Source organism: Mesocricetus auratus, unplaced genomic scaffold (genome assembly GCF_017639785.1).
Source record: "Mesocricetus auratus isolate SY011 unplaced genomic scaffold, BCM_Maur_2.0 Super-Scaffold_100014, whole genome shotgun sequence".
Classification (NCBI taxonomy): Eukaryota; Metazoa; Chordata; class Mammalia; order Rodentia; family Cricetidae; genus Mesocricetus; species Mesocricetus auratus.
In genome coordinates, this window is record NW_024429197.1 from 2529595 (window position 1) to 2545839 (window position 16245).

The 16245-nt window shown below is 53.1% G+C and overlaps 1 protein-coding gene across 1 annotated transcript in view; it reads right to left on the reverse strand.

The window, feature by feature from the left end:
• The window catches only part of Padi2 (peptidyl arginine deiminase 2), a 40168-nt gene that overhangs the window by 17349 nt on the left and 6574 nt on the right, over positions 1-16245 (reverse strand). Inside the window, exons 2-6 of the mRNA XM_005081074.4 lie at positions 11943-12126; positions 10571-10643; positions 5772-5833; positions 3977-4094; positions 3031-3156 (exon numbers count right to left, since the gene is read on the reverse strand). Coding sequence (XP_005081131.1) covers positions 3031-3156; positions 3977-4094; positions 5772-5833; positions 10571-10643; positions 11943-12126 — 563 coding nt within the window. The remainder of the gene's footprint in view (positions 1-3030; positions 3157-3976; positions 4095-5771; positions 5834-10570; positions 10644-11942; positions 12127-16245) is intronic.

The window sequence follows — 16245 nt, forward strand, 5'->3', positions numbered from 1 at the left end:
TGCCATCCAATGCCTTCCAGGTGTCAGGCACAGGAGTGGCATCTCAGCCTCCCGGAGGTGGGGCTTAGCACTGAGACACATACGCCCTGCCCCTGCAGGGCCCAAGCACCTATCACAGCCCAGCATGGAAGGTGATGTCCTTCTCACCCCAAATGGCCAGCAGGTGCCCTAGGACCCAGTCTCTGCTCAGATCCAGTTGGATGTGTATCTATGGTGGCTCCCGCCTTCCCCACCCACAACATCCAAATGACACAAGCTGCACTTCTGCTGTTCTCATGGGAGTGATGTCAAACACAGAAGCCACCCTGATCCTACAGAAGCCATAGTAACCGCGTTTCCCTAGGCTCTCACGGGGCCTGGGGAAGAGGGGATGTGGCAGAGGGAGGTGGGTCTGGTGGGAGCATGCCTTCTGTACAGTGGCTATTAGATGGTGGCTTCCCCGTGTGACCTGTGCCTTGTGCTTCACAATGCATCTCTATTTGGGGCTGCTTTCTGGCAGCTAGTACCAGCAGATCTGATCTCATGCAGAAACAACACATCCCTTGTTTCAAAGAGCCTCCATCGCTGTTCACAGTCCCTAACTTGGTGCCGATCCTGCCACCCCCGGCATGGCTGGCTGTCCTTGCAGGCACCAACAATGCGCTTCTATTGAGTGCCCCACCCCCAGCCTTGTGCTGGACCTGCCAGCCACCCCTGGCCTCTCCTGAGCTTCAGTCATCTGCCCTGGCTGGCCAGCGCAGGGCCTGCTTTGGCACAACCTTCCCAGTTGCAAAGAGATGGATAGTGTGACTGTCTATCTCAGCTTGCCTGTGATGGAAGAGTGTCTTGGCATGACAGACCTCCAGTGCTAAGAACCAGGGAGGTGCTGGACAAATGGGGACAAGTTGTTTACTGTGTCCTTGGAGGAGAAGGTAAGTCTCCAATTTTGGGAGGTCCTGGGGAGCAAGTTTCTAGGTCCTCCAAGGAACACTGGAGAATTCAGTCAATAATAATAATTAGCAGTTCACATAATTCTAACCAAAGCGATGGCTACTGTTTTACAGAGAGCTTTCCACGGGCCAGATGACAGTGGGGATCCCAGTGCAGTCCATGCCACACCACAGAGGACACCCTCAGGGATTCTAGAGCCTGGCTCCTGACCTTGTGGGGGAACTGGACTATCTCTCCTAGGACACAGGGCATGCCACTGAAGTAACACGATACATCACACACACAAGGTTCTCAGATTCTGATAAAATCCTCCATAGGTGCACATGGAAGAAAAGAATACTGGACCAAAGAGTAAGATTAATTGTCCCTTTGGCTGGGCCCTGGTGACTCAGAGTAGTCCCCTGGGCAACTGTCCATTTGATACGATGTAGACTCACTTGAGAAGGAAACTGTCTAGATCGGGTTGGCTGTGAGTAAGCCTATGCAAGTTTTCTTAATTGGCTAACTGAGGTGAGTTAAGGTGGGTGGTACCATTTCATGGGCTGGGCCCTGGACTGAATGAAAAGAGGAGAGAGCCAAGCTGCCACTGTGGCTTCCCTGGAACTGTGAGGTGGAATAAACCCTTTTCCTTCGAAATCGTTTTTGTCAGAGTATTTTCTCATAGAAGCAGGAAATGCAGCTAAGACACCGGGAGTCCACGTCTAGAGGGAAACTGACTAGAGAGGCAGTCCCTGACGGAGCAGCCACCCTCCCTGTAGGATGGTGGCCCAGCTAAGACACCCAGGGGGACGGTCTCTGCTCACTTGCAGCAGGAGCTCTGTCTTGCCTGCTCAGGGCCAGTGAAATGGAGGGGAGAAAGGAGCCGGGCCTGCGTGTACTTGAGTTAGCAAGGTGAAGACGCATTAAGAGATGTCGATATTAGCCACAGGTCAATGGCCAGGCTGAGTCAAAGCACCGACTGTGTCCTCCCGGTCCCCTTCTGCCGCGGGTGACTCTCATCATCTGGACCATGCAAACATCAACCTCTCAGGCCCCAGGTCCAGGTCCTATAACACCAGACAAACTGCAAGATGCAAGATCTTAAAGTTCTGCCCCAAACCCTCTGGGGGCTGGGGATGTGGCTCCGGTATAGAGCGCTTGCCCAGTATGCTCCAGGCTCTGGTTAAATCCTCAGCACCACATTATGGGGCATGAGGGTGGTGTGTGACTGATGTAATCCCGTACTCGGGAGGTGGCTGCAGGAGGGTCAGATGGTCAAGGTCACCCTCCCTTCCCTACAGAAGGAGTTAGAGACCATGGGACCCTGCCTCAACAAACAAACAAAAAACGAAAACCCCCGAGGTGACTCTGCTGTCTTCCCTCTTGGCCCTCCCTGCTTTGTTGACTGACCTAAGTGCACCCCACCCCTACCCAGCCTTGTCTTCCTGTTTTTCTGAAGCACTGAACCAGTCCCCTTTTTGGAGATTGCTGTACACTGCGCCCTCTCCTTAGCTTGCCCCTCCCTGGCTCCCTCTCACTTTCCTTAGAGTCTTACTCATCTCAGACGTCACGAGGCCTCTCTGGACCACCTAGCCAGCTCAGCCTCTCTGCTCACGTTCCCTGGGACCAGATCTGTTCCTTTTCTTCTGACATGTCTTCCTCACTCAGGGGTTGCTCCTCCAGGGCAGAGCGGGTGAGGGGCGTTTATGTTTGCTGCATTGGCATCCTACCCTGGTGGTTCCATGGCACAAGAAGATTAGATGCACAGCTCCAAGGTGGAGTGTGGCTCTTACACAGTGGCATCCAGGACACCCTGTCACCACCACGAGGAAGAAGGGCAGCCATGGCATCTTCTCCAGGGACCTTTGTAAGTCAGAAATGCCAGACAAAACCTGGAGGAAGTGCCTAGCTGGCCTCAGGTATCATGAAGGCAACAGGACCCTGACTTCAAAGGCCCTTCCTCCCCTGGACACTGGAGAGAAGTATGGGGACACAGGTCACTGAGTCTCCTTGGGGGAGGAGAGATGTGTATCTGTGAGTCACTTTGTGGGCTCCACAGCCCCAGGCACCTGTGCAGGGAGAATGGTCACAAGGGTTTGGGGGGGCATGATGATCACTCACTCTCCACGTAGAACACGCCCACTTTGTCCGAGTCCGACACGGAAATGTAGAGGACTATTTCATACCCTGCAGGCAGGCGGTCAGGGCCTTTGGTCCGCAGGATCATCGGAGACATGTCCTTGAGGTCTGCGGGTAGATAAAGGGCGGTAGGAGGAGGGCCTGTGGGAGCTGGTTTCTCTATTGCTTAGCTCCTCCCACCAGGGCAGGGCCCCTTCCTCATGCGTGCATCACAGGAACTACCCAGAAGCCTAAGAGAAAGGAACTTATCTCCTGCATGGGAGAACTGGTCAACCCTTTGAGAAGTTCCTTCTCTCTAGGTTGGTTTTTTTTCCCCATATGTAGACCAGGCTGGCCTTGCACTTGCAGAGATCTGCCTGCTTCAGTGTGTATGTATGCATGCCATGATATATGTGTGTGTGTGTGTGTGTGTGTGTGTGTGTGTGTATGTATGTATGCCATGGTGTGTATGTATGTGTGTGTGTGTGTATGTGTATGCCATGGTGTATGTATGGCGTGTGCATGTGTGTATGTGTGTGTCTGTCAGTCTGTCTGTCTATATGTATGCCATGGTGTATGTGTGTGTGTGTGTGTCTGTCTGTATATATGTGTGCATGCTATGGTGTGTGTGTGTCTGTCTGTCTGTCTGGAGTGTCTGTAAATCAGAGAACAGCTTTCAGGAGTCAGTTCTCTCTCTTTATCATGTGGGTTCCAGGAACTGACTTCAAGTCATCAGACTTGGTAGCAGGTGCCTTTTCCTGCTGAGCCATCTTGCTGGCCCCTCCAGGTTTTCCTCCACCCATGCATGCAAGGGTGCAGTTAAACTGAATTTACAGCCATGCCTTTTGAGCACTGAACATCTGAAGCATTATCTCCTGCCTCACCCTCCACTCTGCCCAAGACAGGACACACATGTTCCCACTGTCCCCCAGTGTGGCCCCACTGGCACCTTGCTTGCTGTAGACCTTTTCGTCACTGCAGTCCTCCTTGGGCAACCACGGTGTGTCTCGGTCACAGTTCACCAGCAGGATGGCCCCCTGGCCCTCAGGACCCCAGGTCCAGGATGCCTGGAACAGCAGGGGCACAGGTCAATGCCTCCCCGGGTTCCATCCAAGTACAGCTTCTGAGGGATACTGAGGGATAGATGTGGTAAGGAATAGGTCCAACCCACTGGGACAGCAGCTGGGACCTGGAAGGCTTGAAGTGCTGGAGAGGACCCATGTGATCACCCAAGTTCAAGAGCAGAGAGACAGGAAGGCTGATAGGGCGTGTGGGCCTCAGCTCTGGTGTGAGGTGACCATGCCTGGCAGAGATGGTGGCAGGAACTGACATTCTAGGACAGGCTTGAGGTGACTTGATTCCAGACACACTCTGAGCGCTCCCAAGGGGCCTGCCACCTTGCTCTGCTTTCTGTCCTGAATCCACGGTACCCAGAGCAGACTCCAGCTGGATCATACCGTTTCCCTGTTTGAAGCCCTCACTGTTGACTCAGATAAACCCTGGATTCTCTGATCTTCCGTGAGGCTGGTGAGACCCATGACCTCTGCATCCGGTCTCTTCTATCCGCCACATGAATGCCCTTCTGCACCCTAGACACTCCTGGACCTTTGCCATGCCTGCCTCTCCTTCTCACCCAACTCTGGTGCTCTTCTTAGGCTCTGTGCACCTGGCCCTCCTCGAAGGAGCCTTTCTGAGCTCCAGGGCAGCTGCCCTGCTCTGCACATAGTCCCTTATTCATGTGTCCTTTCAGGAACACTGAGGTCACAGGATGGTTACAAGGTAGTCACCTATAGCATTCTTCCTTGAACTTTGGTCTCTCTAGGTTTTTGTTGTTCCCTGGGCCTGACCTGCTCCTAGAATATAAGAGATAAATCTCTTGTTTTGAGATAGGGTCTCAACATAGCCCAGGCTGGCCTCTAATTCACTATGTAGCAAAGGATGGACTCCTGATCCTCCTGAGATCTGAGATTTCTGGCATGCACCATCATTACTAGCTAAAAATAAAAGATATTTATAGGGTGGGCAAAGACATGTGACAATTTCACTGGCCCAGGTATGGAAATTCTCACTAATTCAGGTCTACAGGGACTGGATGACTTAATGCTTGATTGCCTGAGGATGTCGGGGATCAGACCCATGGTTTCCTGCATTCAAGGCAAGCACTCTATGGACTGAGCTACATTTTGTGCAGGATTGTCAAGACCTACAGCCTGTTTTTAGGAGCTCTCTCCAGAAAGCACTTTTTTTTAGACAGGGTCTGTCCAGGTTGGCCTCAAACTCTCGATCCTCTGTCTCCACCCTGAGTGCTAAGATAGCAAGTACAAGGCACCTCTCTCAGCCTCACTATCGATCTCTCGACGTAGATCAGGCTAGACCAGGCGAGGCTCTGCCTCCCAGGTGCTGGGATTAAGGCTGTGTGCTAGCACAACTCTCTACCCCCTAATTTTAAAAGAAAAGGTACAAATGCATCCCCAGGCAGCCTCTGTCTTAGATGCATTGATTCTTCGGTCAGTTCTGGGACCCACGCTGTGGACGCTGATCTCCCCTCCCAGCTGGCTTGTCTGGGGACCACCCCTGCCCTGCTGCGTCTGCACTCAGCTTTGAGCCTCAGCCTCTGGCCCTGTGAAATAGGAGCTGATGGATCTGGAGACAGCTCTGGCCAAAAGCACTGTGCAGTCCCTGCAATGCCCTGGAAGCCTCCCCATGTTAGGGTCGGGACAGCTTCCACCCTCAAGACCAGTAACCTTCTTAGGGTTGTTCTTCTCCACCTCGCCATCCCGGTCTGCATCCACATCCAGCGAGATCCCTGTGGGCAAGAGATTAAGTGTGAGCTCAAGAGCCAGCCAGATAACGTGAGGCTGGAGGAGCCCAGTGGGAAACAGGGCAGCCTCCCTCCTCCCGCCCAACTGGCTTCTCTTGGTTGCTGGGAGAAGGATTTGCGAAGCTCATCATCTCCTGCCCTGCTTATACCTGCTTACATTGTTACCATGCTACCACCTCTGGGAGAACCTCAGCCAACACAAAACGCTTTGGAAGTGGGCGGGTCCCTGCAACCCTGGTGGGGGTGGGAGGCTGATCCTCAATGTCCTTGGGAACCATATTTCAAATTCCCTCTTCCAGACTTTCTCAGGTGCATTTTTGCACACACACTCCTGTCTGTCTGTCTGTCTGTCTGTCTGTCTGTCTCTGGCTTTCTCTTTTTCCTCTCTCCTCCTTTTATTTTTGTTGAGAAGACGTCTCCAGCCCCTGTCCATCTAAAGGAGCCTGTGACAGGTTCCATAACTTCTCTCAGTCCCGGTCCCTCACCTGCAGCATGCAGTTCTGGTTTAGCAGTTGTACCAACAGAAACAGCCGGCACTATTGGCTTTCTGAGCCACGTAACTCCAGGTGTGGGACTGTTCTGGGGGTACAGTGTTTAGCGGCATCCCTGGCCACCACCTGCAAGATGCCACTAACATTTCTCATGCCTCCAGCTGTTGTCTGACAGCCTGGGGAGGTAAAAGTGCCCCGAGTTAGTGGCTGGAGGGAGGAGGGTGGGTGTTGCTGGGGAGCTAGGGGAATACACCAGCATGACATACTCTGCTTCCCGACCCTGAGCTGCTCCAGCGAGCTTGTCTCATGCTAACTATGCTTCAACCATGGTGGAAGCTGGGTGGGAAGGAATGCACCCCAGTCAGTCCCTTCGTGGGGGGAACCCCTTCTTTGGGTGGAAGGAGGCTCCTGACACAGGGAGGGTGTTGATGGTGCCCACCCCTGGTTGCATCAGTCCAACAGGGTCCAGAGTCACATTCTGGTGTCTCTTGTCAACAGTTCAATTCCCACTGACCCGACTATGACTTTGTGGGTGCAGAAGGAAGTGGAAGACCAAGAGATATCAAGAAGAGGCACTTTCTGATGTCCCATCCTTCTGGATCTGCCATGAGCCCTGTGCTACAAGGTATCCCACTGATGACGGCTATGCAAGGTGCCCCACCGGAGTACCTGCTGCAACTCGGCACTGAGCGAGTGACTCATAGCAGATGTCTCCAGGAGCCTGTGGCACCAGAGAGAAATACAATCACACCCAATTCAGAAAGGAACAAACTCAGGCTCTGAGGAGTCACTCAGCAGCCACCTACATGGCTCGTGAGCCAGGCTGGGGTTGGCAGAGGGTTCCACTGCAGAGGGAAGGTTCTCTGACTGCAGCGAGAGGCCAAGGTGCAGGGACAATGTTGACTTTGGCTCCCAACTTCACCAGCTTTCCATCCTGCCACGCCCCACTCCGTGAACACAGTGCTCTGCCAACTGCTGACACTCTCCAGGGCTGATCTCTCCCTCTGAGAGCTCCAGGAAGGAGACCCACAATGCCATGTAAACCAGGAGTCTGAGGCCACCCAGCAGGGAGGTGACACAGCACACATCTGTTCTGTGCTACTCCTCTCACTGATCCAGTTGACTCCTGGCTGACCCAGGCTGACATCATACCTGGACAGTGTCCAAAAGTCAATCTCATCTTTAAAGTCCCAACATGTGCTCCCCTGAAGGTCACTGGCCACATCCTCACAGTGGAGCCCTGTGGCTTCATTTCTAGGCCACAAGGAAACGCTTAAGTTCCTTATAGTGGGTCTCCTGTGTCTCCCATGCAGGGAGCCATGGGAGATGATGAAGCCATACTGAAGGAGGACTCTCTCTCTCTCCTCTCTCTCTCTCTCTCTCTCTCTCTCTCTCTATCTATCTCTCTCTCTCTCTCTCTCTCTATCTATCTCTCCCTCCCTCCCTCCCTCCCTCTTTCTTTTTATTTGTTTTTGTAGCCCTGGCTAGCCTGAAACTCACTATGTAGACGAGGCTGGCTATGTAGACCAGACTGGACTTGAGCTCAGACCCACCTGCCTCTGTTTCCCTAGTTCCCCAGAGCAGCAATTGAAGGTGTGTACCACCACACCCAGCTCCCTTTTCTTTTTCTAAGTTATATGTATGGGTGTTCTGCCTGAATGCATGTCTGTGTCTGGGAAGGCCAGAAGGCATTGGATCTCCTGGATCTGCAGTTACATACAGATGGTTGTGGGTAATCATGAGGGTGCTAGGAATCGAACTAGGATCCTCTGAAACAACCATCATTGCTCTAAGCTGCTGAGCCATCTTTCCCTTTGAGCTCTGAGCTCACAAGGGCTGTGAGGGTGCTCTGCACACCTCCCCACACCTCTGTCCCCAGAATTAAGATCTTTACCAGAGTGGTGCTTAACTTGTCACAAAGAGATAAATCAAACAGCCACACATTTCAGGGTAGCAGGATCCCTCTCTGTAGTCTCCTGCCTCCCTAAAGCCTCACCAGGATTCTTGCTACTTCCTGATCTCTCTGTCCCCTTCCTCCCTCCCTCCCTCCCTCCCTCCCTCCCTCCCTCCCTCCCTCCCTCCCTCCCTCCCTCCATTTCTTCTTCTTTTTTTCTGAGACAGGGTCTCACTACAGAGCTCTGGATGTCCTGGAACTCACACTGTAGACCAGGCTGACCTCGAACTCATGGATATCTGCCTGCCTCTGTCTCCTGAGTACTGGGATTAAAGGTGTGCGCCACCACACCCAGCCCATCTTCTGATCTATTAGCCTGTGAAGGCTCTGCCACCTTCCCATTATGAAATTTGTTCCCTCCGTCTTCCACAGGACTTCTCAGTTCCCTTAGGACCTGTCACTGTCCCCACAGTCAACTGACTTCCCACTGCCCTCCAGCCTCCTTAGCTCCCAGCTATCCCCTGGACCTCCTCCCTGCCTCTGACAGGGCGTTGTCTACAGGCCAAGAAGGAGAGGTTGGAACAGCCCTCCTGAGCTCTGCCTTCACCAGGGGGAGGGGAACACACCTGTTTCACAGCCTTTGGACTCCAGACATTTCCCAGAGGCTCCGGGTCCTGCCTCAGCTACCCAGAATAACCCCAAGGTGTCAGGTGGCGCCCGGGTGCCGGGGTGTGGGGTGGATTCATGGGAAATGTCACCAGGATTGAGTTTGAGCCCAGACACAGAGGCTGTGGCTGCATTTTGGTTGGCTGCCAGCCCTGTGGACTGTGGCTGTGCTGGCCTGGCCTTCTGACTTGTCCCAGGAGCTTGGGATGCAGTGTGAGGAAGGGCTCTGGGGACTGGTAGAGGAATGACAGAGGAATGACATCCTGCAGTGGACGCTGCCAGCTCCAGAGCTAGGCCTCTGTGAGGAGCTCAGGGTGTGTGGAGCATTTACCCAGGGTACAAAGGGGGAAAAGCACTTCAGCACCAGTATCCAGGCTCCTCTGCTAGGACCCCAGCAGGAAGGACGACTGTCCCCTCACACCTTTCTACCCCCATCTCCCCTGAAAAAACGCTAACTGGAATCTCAAAGGTTCTTAGAGATGAACTCAAATCCTCATTCTACAGTTGGGGAAAAGCGGAGCCCAGAGAGGGTGATCTACTTGTCAGTGCCACACAGCAGGGTCAGACAGAGATCTAGAGTCCATATCACAGGATGAAGTCCCTCCAGGCAGAGTACCAGGAGGGGGAGGGGAGCCTCTGCTCAGCACCTGCTGTGCTTGACACAGGCCTTTTACACACCACTCCCCTGAATCCTTGGAGGGTCTGTGCTAGAACATTCTGCAAAGCCCCCTTTTGCAGATGGAGAAACTGAGGCTCAAGGTGATGGAGTTGTTGCCACATCACCATGAGTTGGACTGAGGAGGCAAAGCCACAGCTTATTTCTACCTGTCCTGAGGCTTTTGCTGCTCAGTGTGGGCTTGGGACAGTCCCAGTGAGGTTCCCTCAGAACTGCTTCTGTGGGGTCAGATCTAGGGGTGTTTAGGGTGTCCCTGCCTCTTAGGTGCTGTGTCTCATCACTCAGAGTGGAGCTGCCAAGGGAGGAGAAGGTCAGGTGGGGCATGGACTGTGGGTGGGCTACTGGTTCCTGCTGGCGGAACAGAAAACAAGTCGGTGTGAGTGGGATTTCATAGAGCCTGGTTTCACAACGCGAATGACTGCCTTTTATTCTGGGAGAATGCCCTGAGTCCTCTCCCACGTGGCTACATCTCAGCCCCTTCTCCTTTCCTTTCCTTTTGGAGACAGGGTCTCCTTAGGCTGTCTAGGCTGGCTTTGACCTCTCTTCTTAGCCCAGACAGGCGCTGAGCTTTCGGTCTCCTGTCTCAGCCTCCGAGAAGCTGGGATGACAGGTTACGAGTCGCCAGGCCCTGCCTCCCTTTCTGCTTGGTTGGTTCGTTTGTTTGTGTTTTCAAAGACAGGATTTCCCTGTGTAACAGAGGTCAGCCTGCCTCGAGAGTCTTGAGAGTGCACCACCACCACCCAGCCTTCCTTTCTGCTTCTTTGAAAGTTATTCCCTTACATATATGTATTCTGGCTTCCAAAGGCACCACGCCTACATGTGGTACGCGCAGAAATACACACTGGCAAAACTCACATGCTCACATGCATGACTCCAAAGCTGGCATTACTCAGAAGTGACCAGGAGCCAGCCTCCCACACTGAAACCTGCCCGGCGAATTTTTCCACCCCCTCTCCCCCCAAGGTGAAGGCACCCAGACCCCAGCACCAACTCACCAATGGCTGTGAGGAAGAGCCCAGCCTGGTCAATGGGGGCACTGCCCTCCTCATCATAGTAGTTGACTGTGACCTTGGTGGGGACAAGGGCAGAGGTTCACAGGTTATAGTGAAATCCAAACCAAACAAACACAAAAGCAGAACTAAGCCCCTGCCTCCCAGCTGTCTCTAAACACAGGGCCCCTCCTCTAGGAAGCACCTCTGGGCCGCTGAGATGGCTCTCACAGACAATCTAACAGGACATGGGGTTCCTCTCCCCTGCCTGACCTGTGATCTAGCAGCCCGCCACCCCCCTTCCTGGGCCAACTATGCTGTAAGCCCAGATAAGCCCCAGGGGCTCCATTGTTCCTTCGGATGGTGCCTGGTGCCAGCACAGCAACAGGCTAGAGCAGTGTTCACGAGAGAGCTCATAGTGGGGGCCATCTGGCTTTGGCTACATCACCTGAGCAAATCACTTTGCCCTGATTGCTCAGCACCCCACTTTAAGACAGGTCTGGGTTGCTATGGCTATAATCTCCAATCATTCTACGAGTCTGAGAAGTTATTTATCTGTTGTTATTTAAAAAAACCCAAAACAAAACCAAAAAAACCAGGACTTGCTATATGCACCAGGCTGACACAGTGATGCTCCTGCCTCTTAAGTCCTGAGATAATAAGAGTGTCCCCAAGTCCTGGTTTCTCTTTGCATGTGTGCATTTTGAAACACTGTCATCATGTAGCTTGAGCTAGCCTGGTACTAAGTAGCTGAGGCTGGACTCAAACGTGCAGCGATCCCCCTGCCTCAGCTTCTGTTTCCTTCAGCTCTCTGATCTTCCTTCTTTTCTTCCTGTACTAGGAATTGAACTCACGGCCTCCCACTACACAACTACTTCATTTCCATTGAAAGAATTATTTTATGTGCATGGGGTTTTGCCTGTATGTATTTCTGTGTGTATCACATGCAGGCCTGGTGCCTTTGGAGGCCAGAAGAGGGTGGGAACTGGAGTTACAGAGGGTTAAGCCACCATGTGGGTGCTGGGAATTGAACCAGGGTCCTCTGGAAGAGCAGATAGTGCTCTTAACCGCTGAGCCACCTCTCTGGCCTCTTGACTTCACTTTTTTAAAGACAGGGTCTTCTGCGTTCTATGATGGCCAAAGCAGGCCTTGAACTCTTGATCCTCCTGCCTCCACCTCTTAAGTGCTGGGGGTCACTGGCGTGCGGCCCCACGCCTGATGGTTTTCTTCCCCCTTTCCGCTCTGCTGAGGGACTGGGAAGGATCCATACCACACACTGTTTTCGTGGCTCAGGCTAGTGTGGCCCCATTGCCCCCCAAGACTCCGGCATGGCCTTGGGCTCCCTGCGTCCTGGATACTGACTTCCTGGCCACGGTACCTTGTCGCTGCTGGCCTCCGTGCTGGCCTGGGCCATGCTGAGCCGCAGTGTGGTGCTGGGCGAGAGGGCCCAGCGCTGCTTGCCGTTGGTGGCCACCTCCTCAGCCTCCCCATCACGGACCACTTCGACCTTCACTCCCTCCGAGTGCTTCAGGCTGAAGGTTTTGGCCCCAGCAGGGGCTGCGCTGTAGGGAGAAAGGTCAGGAGGTCAGGGGTAGCCTGGGCTCGGTGGGACGGGGGCCTCGGCAAGAGAGTTCCAGATGGGCAGGGCTCGCAGGCTGCGTGGTCTCTGGGACCCGGGCAGACCTAGCTGCGATGCAGTGACCTGCTGGTAGCAGGAGATTGTGAAGGGCACAGGGTCCTGGCCAGTCTTGTACCTGCTGAGCTGGAGTCCAGGAACCCTAAATCTCCATCTCTCTCTCTCTCTCTCTCTCTCTCTCTCTCTCTCTCTCTCTCTCTCTCTCTCTCTCTCTCTCTCTGTTTCTCTCTCTCTCTCTGCTATGCTAGGTGAGTACTCTGCCACTCAACCGTGCCTTCAGCCTTAGAGCCAGACATTTTTTTTCTTGTTAGATAGGATATTTTCATGCCATTCAAGCTGGCCCCTATGTCCTCCTCCTTCCTCAGCCTACCCAGTGCTGGGATTTTTAGGCCTGTAACACCACATGTGACTTAGGCTCCATTCATTCATTTATTCATTCATTCACTTACCTAACTGCCTATTTATCGAGACGGGGTCTCTTGTAGTTCGGGCTGGCCTCAAGTTTGCTATGTAGATGAGGATAGCCCTAAGCTTTTTAAGGTTCTCCCACACCCACCTCCGTAGGCTGAATTATCAGCCTGTGTCACCACGCCTGGGTCATGCCACGCTGGGGGCTGAATGCAGAGCCTTGGCCATGCTAGGCAAGCGCTTTCCCAACTGAGCCACAGCTCCGTTTTAGGCCTTGAATTCTTACTGGGTTCTAGCTGCCTCTGCAGATGCGTGACCAGCTCTGGGAGCACGGGGCTCTACAGGGTGGAGGGCAAGCCTAGACGGAAGGGAGGTTGTACTCCAAAGGCAGAGCTGGGCCTGCAACCCCGCCTTCTTCCCTGTTGTCATTGGGGACTTCACAGGATGGAAGGAGGCCCTGTAGGAGAGAGGACTCTGCCTCAAAGACCCCCAGGCCTGGAATTCCTCACCATTGAAGGTCATCTCTTGGGGCTCATGCATGGCTTCCCGCTTCCCGCTAAGGGGAAATGGTTTGGGAGCTGTGAGACCTCAGCGAGACTTAGGGCAGGGAGGCACTGGCTTGCACTGGCTGCTCGGTACTGAAATTTATGTTCCCCAAATTCATATGCCGCTGCCGCCAATCTAACTCCAGCAGCATGGCATCTGGAGACCTCTAGGAGACGGTGAAGGTTACACTGGGGCATCAGGGGTTCTAATCAAATATGAGTGGTGACCTTTTAAGAAGCGAGAGCGAAAACGAAAGAGTGTACAGCGCCAGTGACAGGGGAGCCAAGGGAGGGCGGTGCCAGGGCTGGCAGTTTGGGTAAACCCAGGGTTGAAGGCTCCTAAGGACCACAGTGGGTCAAGGGTCTCGGGCAGGATTCTTGTGGGATTTGAGATGCTGACAATGCTGGCCTGAATATGTCTCAGAGGCATAGCTGCTGCTCTGGGGGCCAGCGCTCCAAGTTCCAGGGATCTCAGGAACACTGGTGTGCTGTTTAAATTTTCAGGGAGTTTTCCTTTTTGTTAGCTCTTTGCTTTTGGACACAGAGTTTCCATAGGCAGCTTTTCCTGGAAGTCATTATGTAGACCAGGCAGGCCTTGAACCGCAACAACCTTCTTGCCCCTGTGGGAATGCTGGGATCACAGGCCTGTGCTACCGTGCCTAGCTTTAAATCTTCAGAGCATTGGTTTCTTTCTTTCCTACAGACTTAGGGGTCCCACCCCCTGAGAGGCTGTCTTTAAATCTTCAGAGCATTGAGCATTGGTTTCTTTCTTTCCTACAGACTTAGGGGTCCCACCCCCTGAGAGGCTGTCTGTCTGTCTGTCAGGCGAGACGGGCAGCTGGCAATGAAGCAGTGGCCCCGCTGAGAAGAGGGGTAAGCTTGTGACTCTCAAGTTCAGCAGCAACAGCAATGGCAGCTAGAGGCTTTGTCCAAACACAGACTGCTGGGTCCTAAGAATGTACACTCTGGAAACTCCCGAGGACACACTTTGAGAACCACTGATGTCACTAACCTTCAGCAGTGCAGTCTGGTAGTTCTAGGCCGGGAGTGAGCTATAGTTGAGTCTATAGAGGCTGCCAAGAAATCCATTCTTGGTCTTCTGGCTAAAATAAAGTGGAGGGTGCTAAAGCCCCACCCTCTTTGAACCAACACCGTTCCATCTGGCTTTATAATCAAGTTTCCGCATGCAGTTCTTCTGAGGTACCCACACTTAACAAACCACATCAAAAGCATGATCCCCCGGGATCCCGTTAGCCCCCCATGCCAGCAGTGCCTGCCTCCATCCCTCTGAGACAGCAGGGAACCAAAGAAAGGAGCATCTAGTGGGTTAACATTGGGCTACATCAGAGCTCCCTGGCCTCAGGCCTCCCACAGCCCGTTTGAGGCTGAGCAAACAGCTTTTCTTGGAGAGGTCCTGGCAGAGGCCACAAAGACGCCATTGTTCTATGTGGATCCTGTTGGCCTCGTCCTCCCCAGGAAGAGCCTGTTAGAATACCCTGCAGAAACCCAAGAGCCAGGGGCTACAGATGGCTTGGGGTCCTAGAGGCTGTGGGACAGTATGGAGGGAGGGAAAGGAATGGGGGGGGGCTATGACCTCTGGCTCACTGGAAAGAGTCTAAAGAGAGTATGCATGGGACAGGAGGCCAGTTCAAAGGACATGTGTGCACTGTGTTGTCCCAGCACCCGGGACATGCCAGTAAATGAATGAAAGAATGCTTCCTGATTGGCTTTGCAAGCTGGTATCAGAGCATATTTTTTTACATTTATTAATTTAGTGTGTGTGTGTAGGGTGTGTGTGTATTTGTACATGTGAAGACCAAAGGTTGATGCTCTACTGATTTCTACCTTAGTTTTTGAGGCAGGGTCTGTCTCTGAACCTAGACCTAATCGTTTTGGCTAGACTGGCTGGCCAGTGAGCCCCTGGGGTCCACCTGTCTCCATCCCTCAGTTCTGGGGCTTATGCTGCTGCTGCACCTGGCTTTGTGTTGGTGCTGGAGGTTCCGAATTCATGTCCTCATGCTCGCACACAAGTACTTTAACCTCTGAGCTAACTCCCAGTCCCTAATGCCCGTGATGCTGTTTCCTGACTCTCCACCTGCCAAATGCCCATTCTACATGAATGGATTTGTGCCTGTCTTTATTTTCCACTGAGGGCTGCATCTTAGTCCTCATTTTGTTTCAGCCCGGCCTAGTCCAGGCACAAAGTAAGGTAAAAAGATTAGCTGGAGATGGGGCTGGAAAAGAAGGGTTTGCTCACACGGTCAACACACATTTCCTGAGCTTTTATTACGTACCAGGCAGAGTTCTAGGTGCTGGGAAAAGACTGGCTAAAAAATAACCTATAGTTTGACCCACGGAGCTTCTATTCTAGTGAGAGAAAAAGGCTTTTTGCAGATTATGTAATTAACTATGCCGTTGGCAGCAACAGACAGATACGGGTTGCCTGGCTGGGGGTGTAGCTCTACAGTAGTGTGCTTGCCTAACATATTCAAGGTCTTAGGTTCTGAAAATATGGGGTGCAAGGTATCTGTGGTTCTCAGGTGATTCTCCGAGGAAGTAACCATTTGAGCTAAACTTTATTTTCAGAAGAATCGGGTAAGCCCACGAGTCTGGAACTCCAGCATCAGCTAAGGGAGGCACACCTCTGTGTCAAGAGGATTTCTTTCAAACTCCAAGCTGCCCTGATGCTGTGGGACCAGGGAGGCCTGACACAGAGAAAAGGGAAGGAGGTGCGTGTGGCTGGATCTGCGCGTGTGTGGACATGCATACATGCACATGGGGAGGATGTGTTCATGATTGGGGGGGGACGTCCCAGACGTGGTGGAGCTGGCTTTCTCCTGAAGGAGGGAAGCCACCAAGGACTTGCCAGCAGGGAGGGATCTCAGAGGAAAATCAATGGAAGTGGGGGGGATAGTAAGTGAACTGGTGATGGAGGTGATGGCAGCTACCACGTACATAGTGATGGCGCTTGGCGCTGGATGGTGGCCATGGAAATGGACAGGCGCACCAGTGCCCAGCTTCTCAAATGCTGTGTGGTCTCTGGGGAGCACCCAGCCTGTCTGATCTTCTCTCAGACAGTGGGGGAAGGTCTC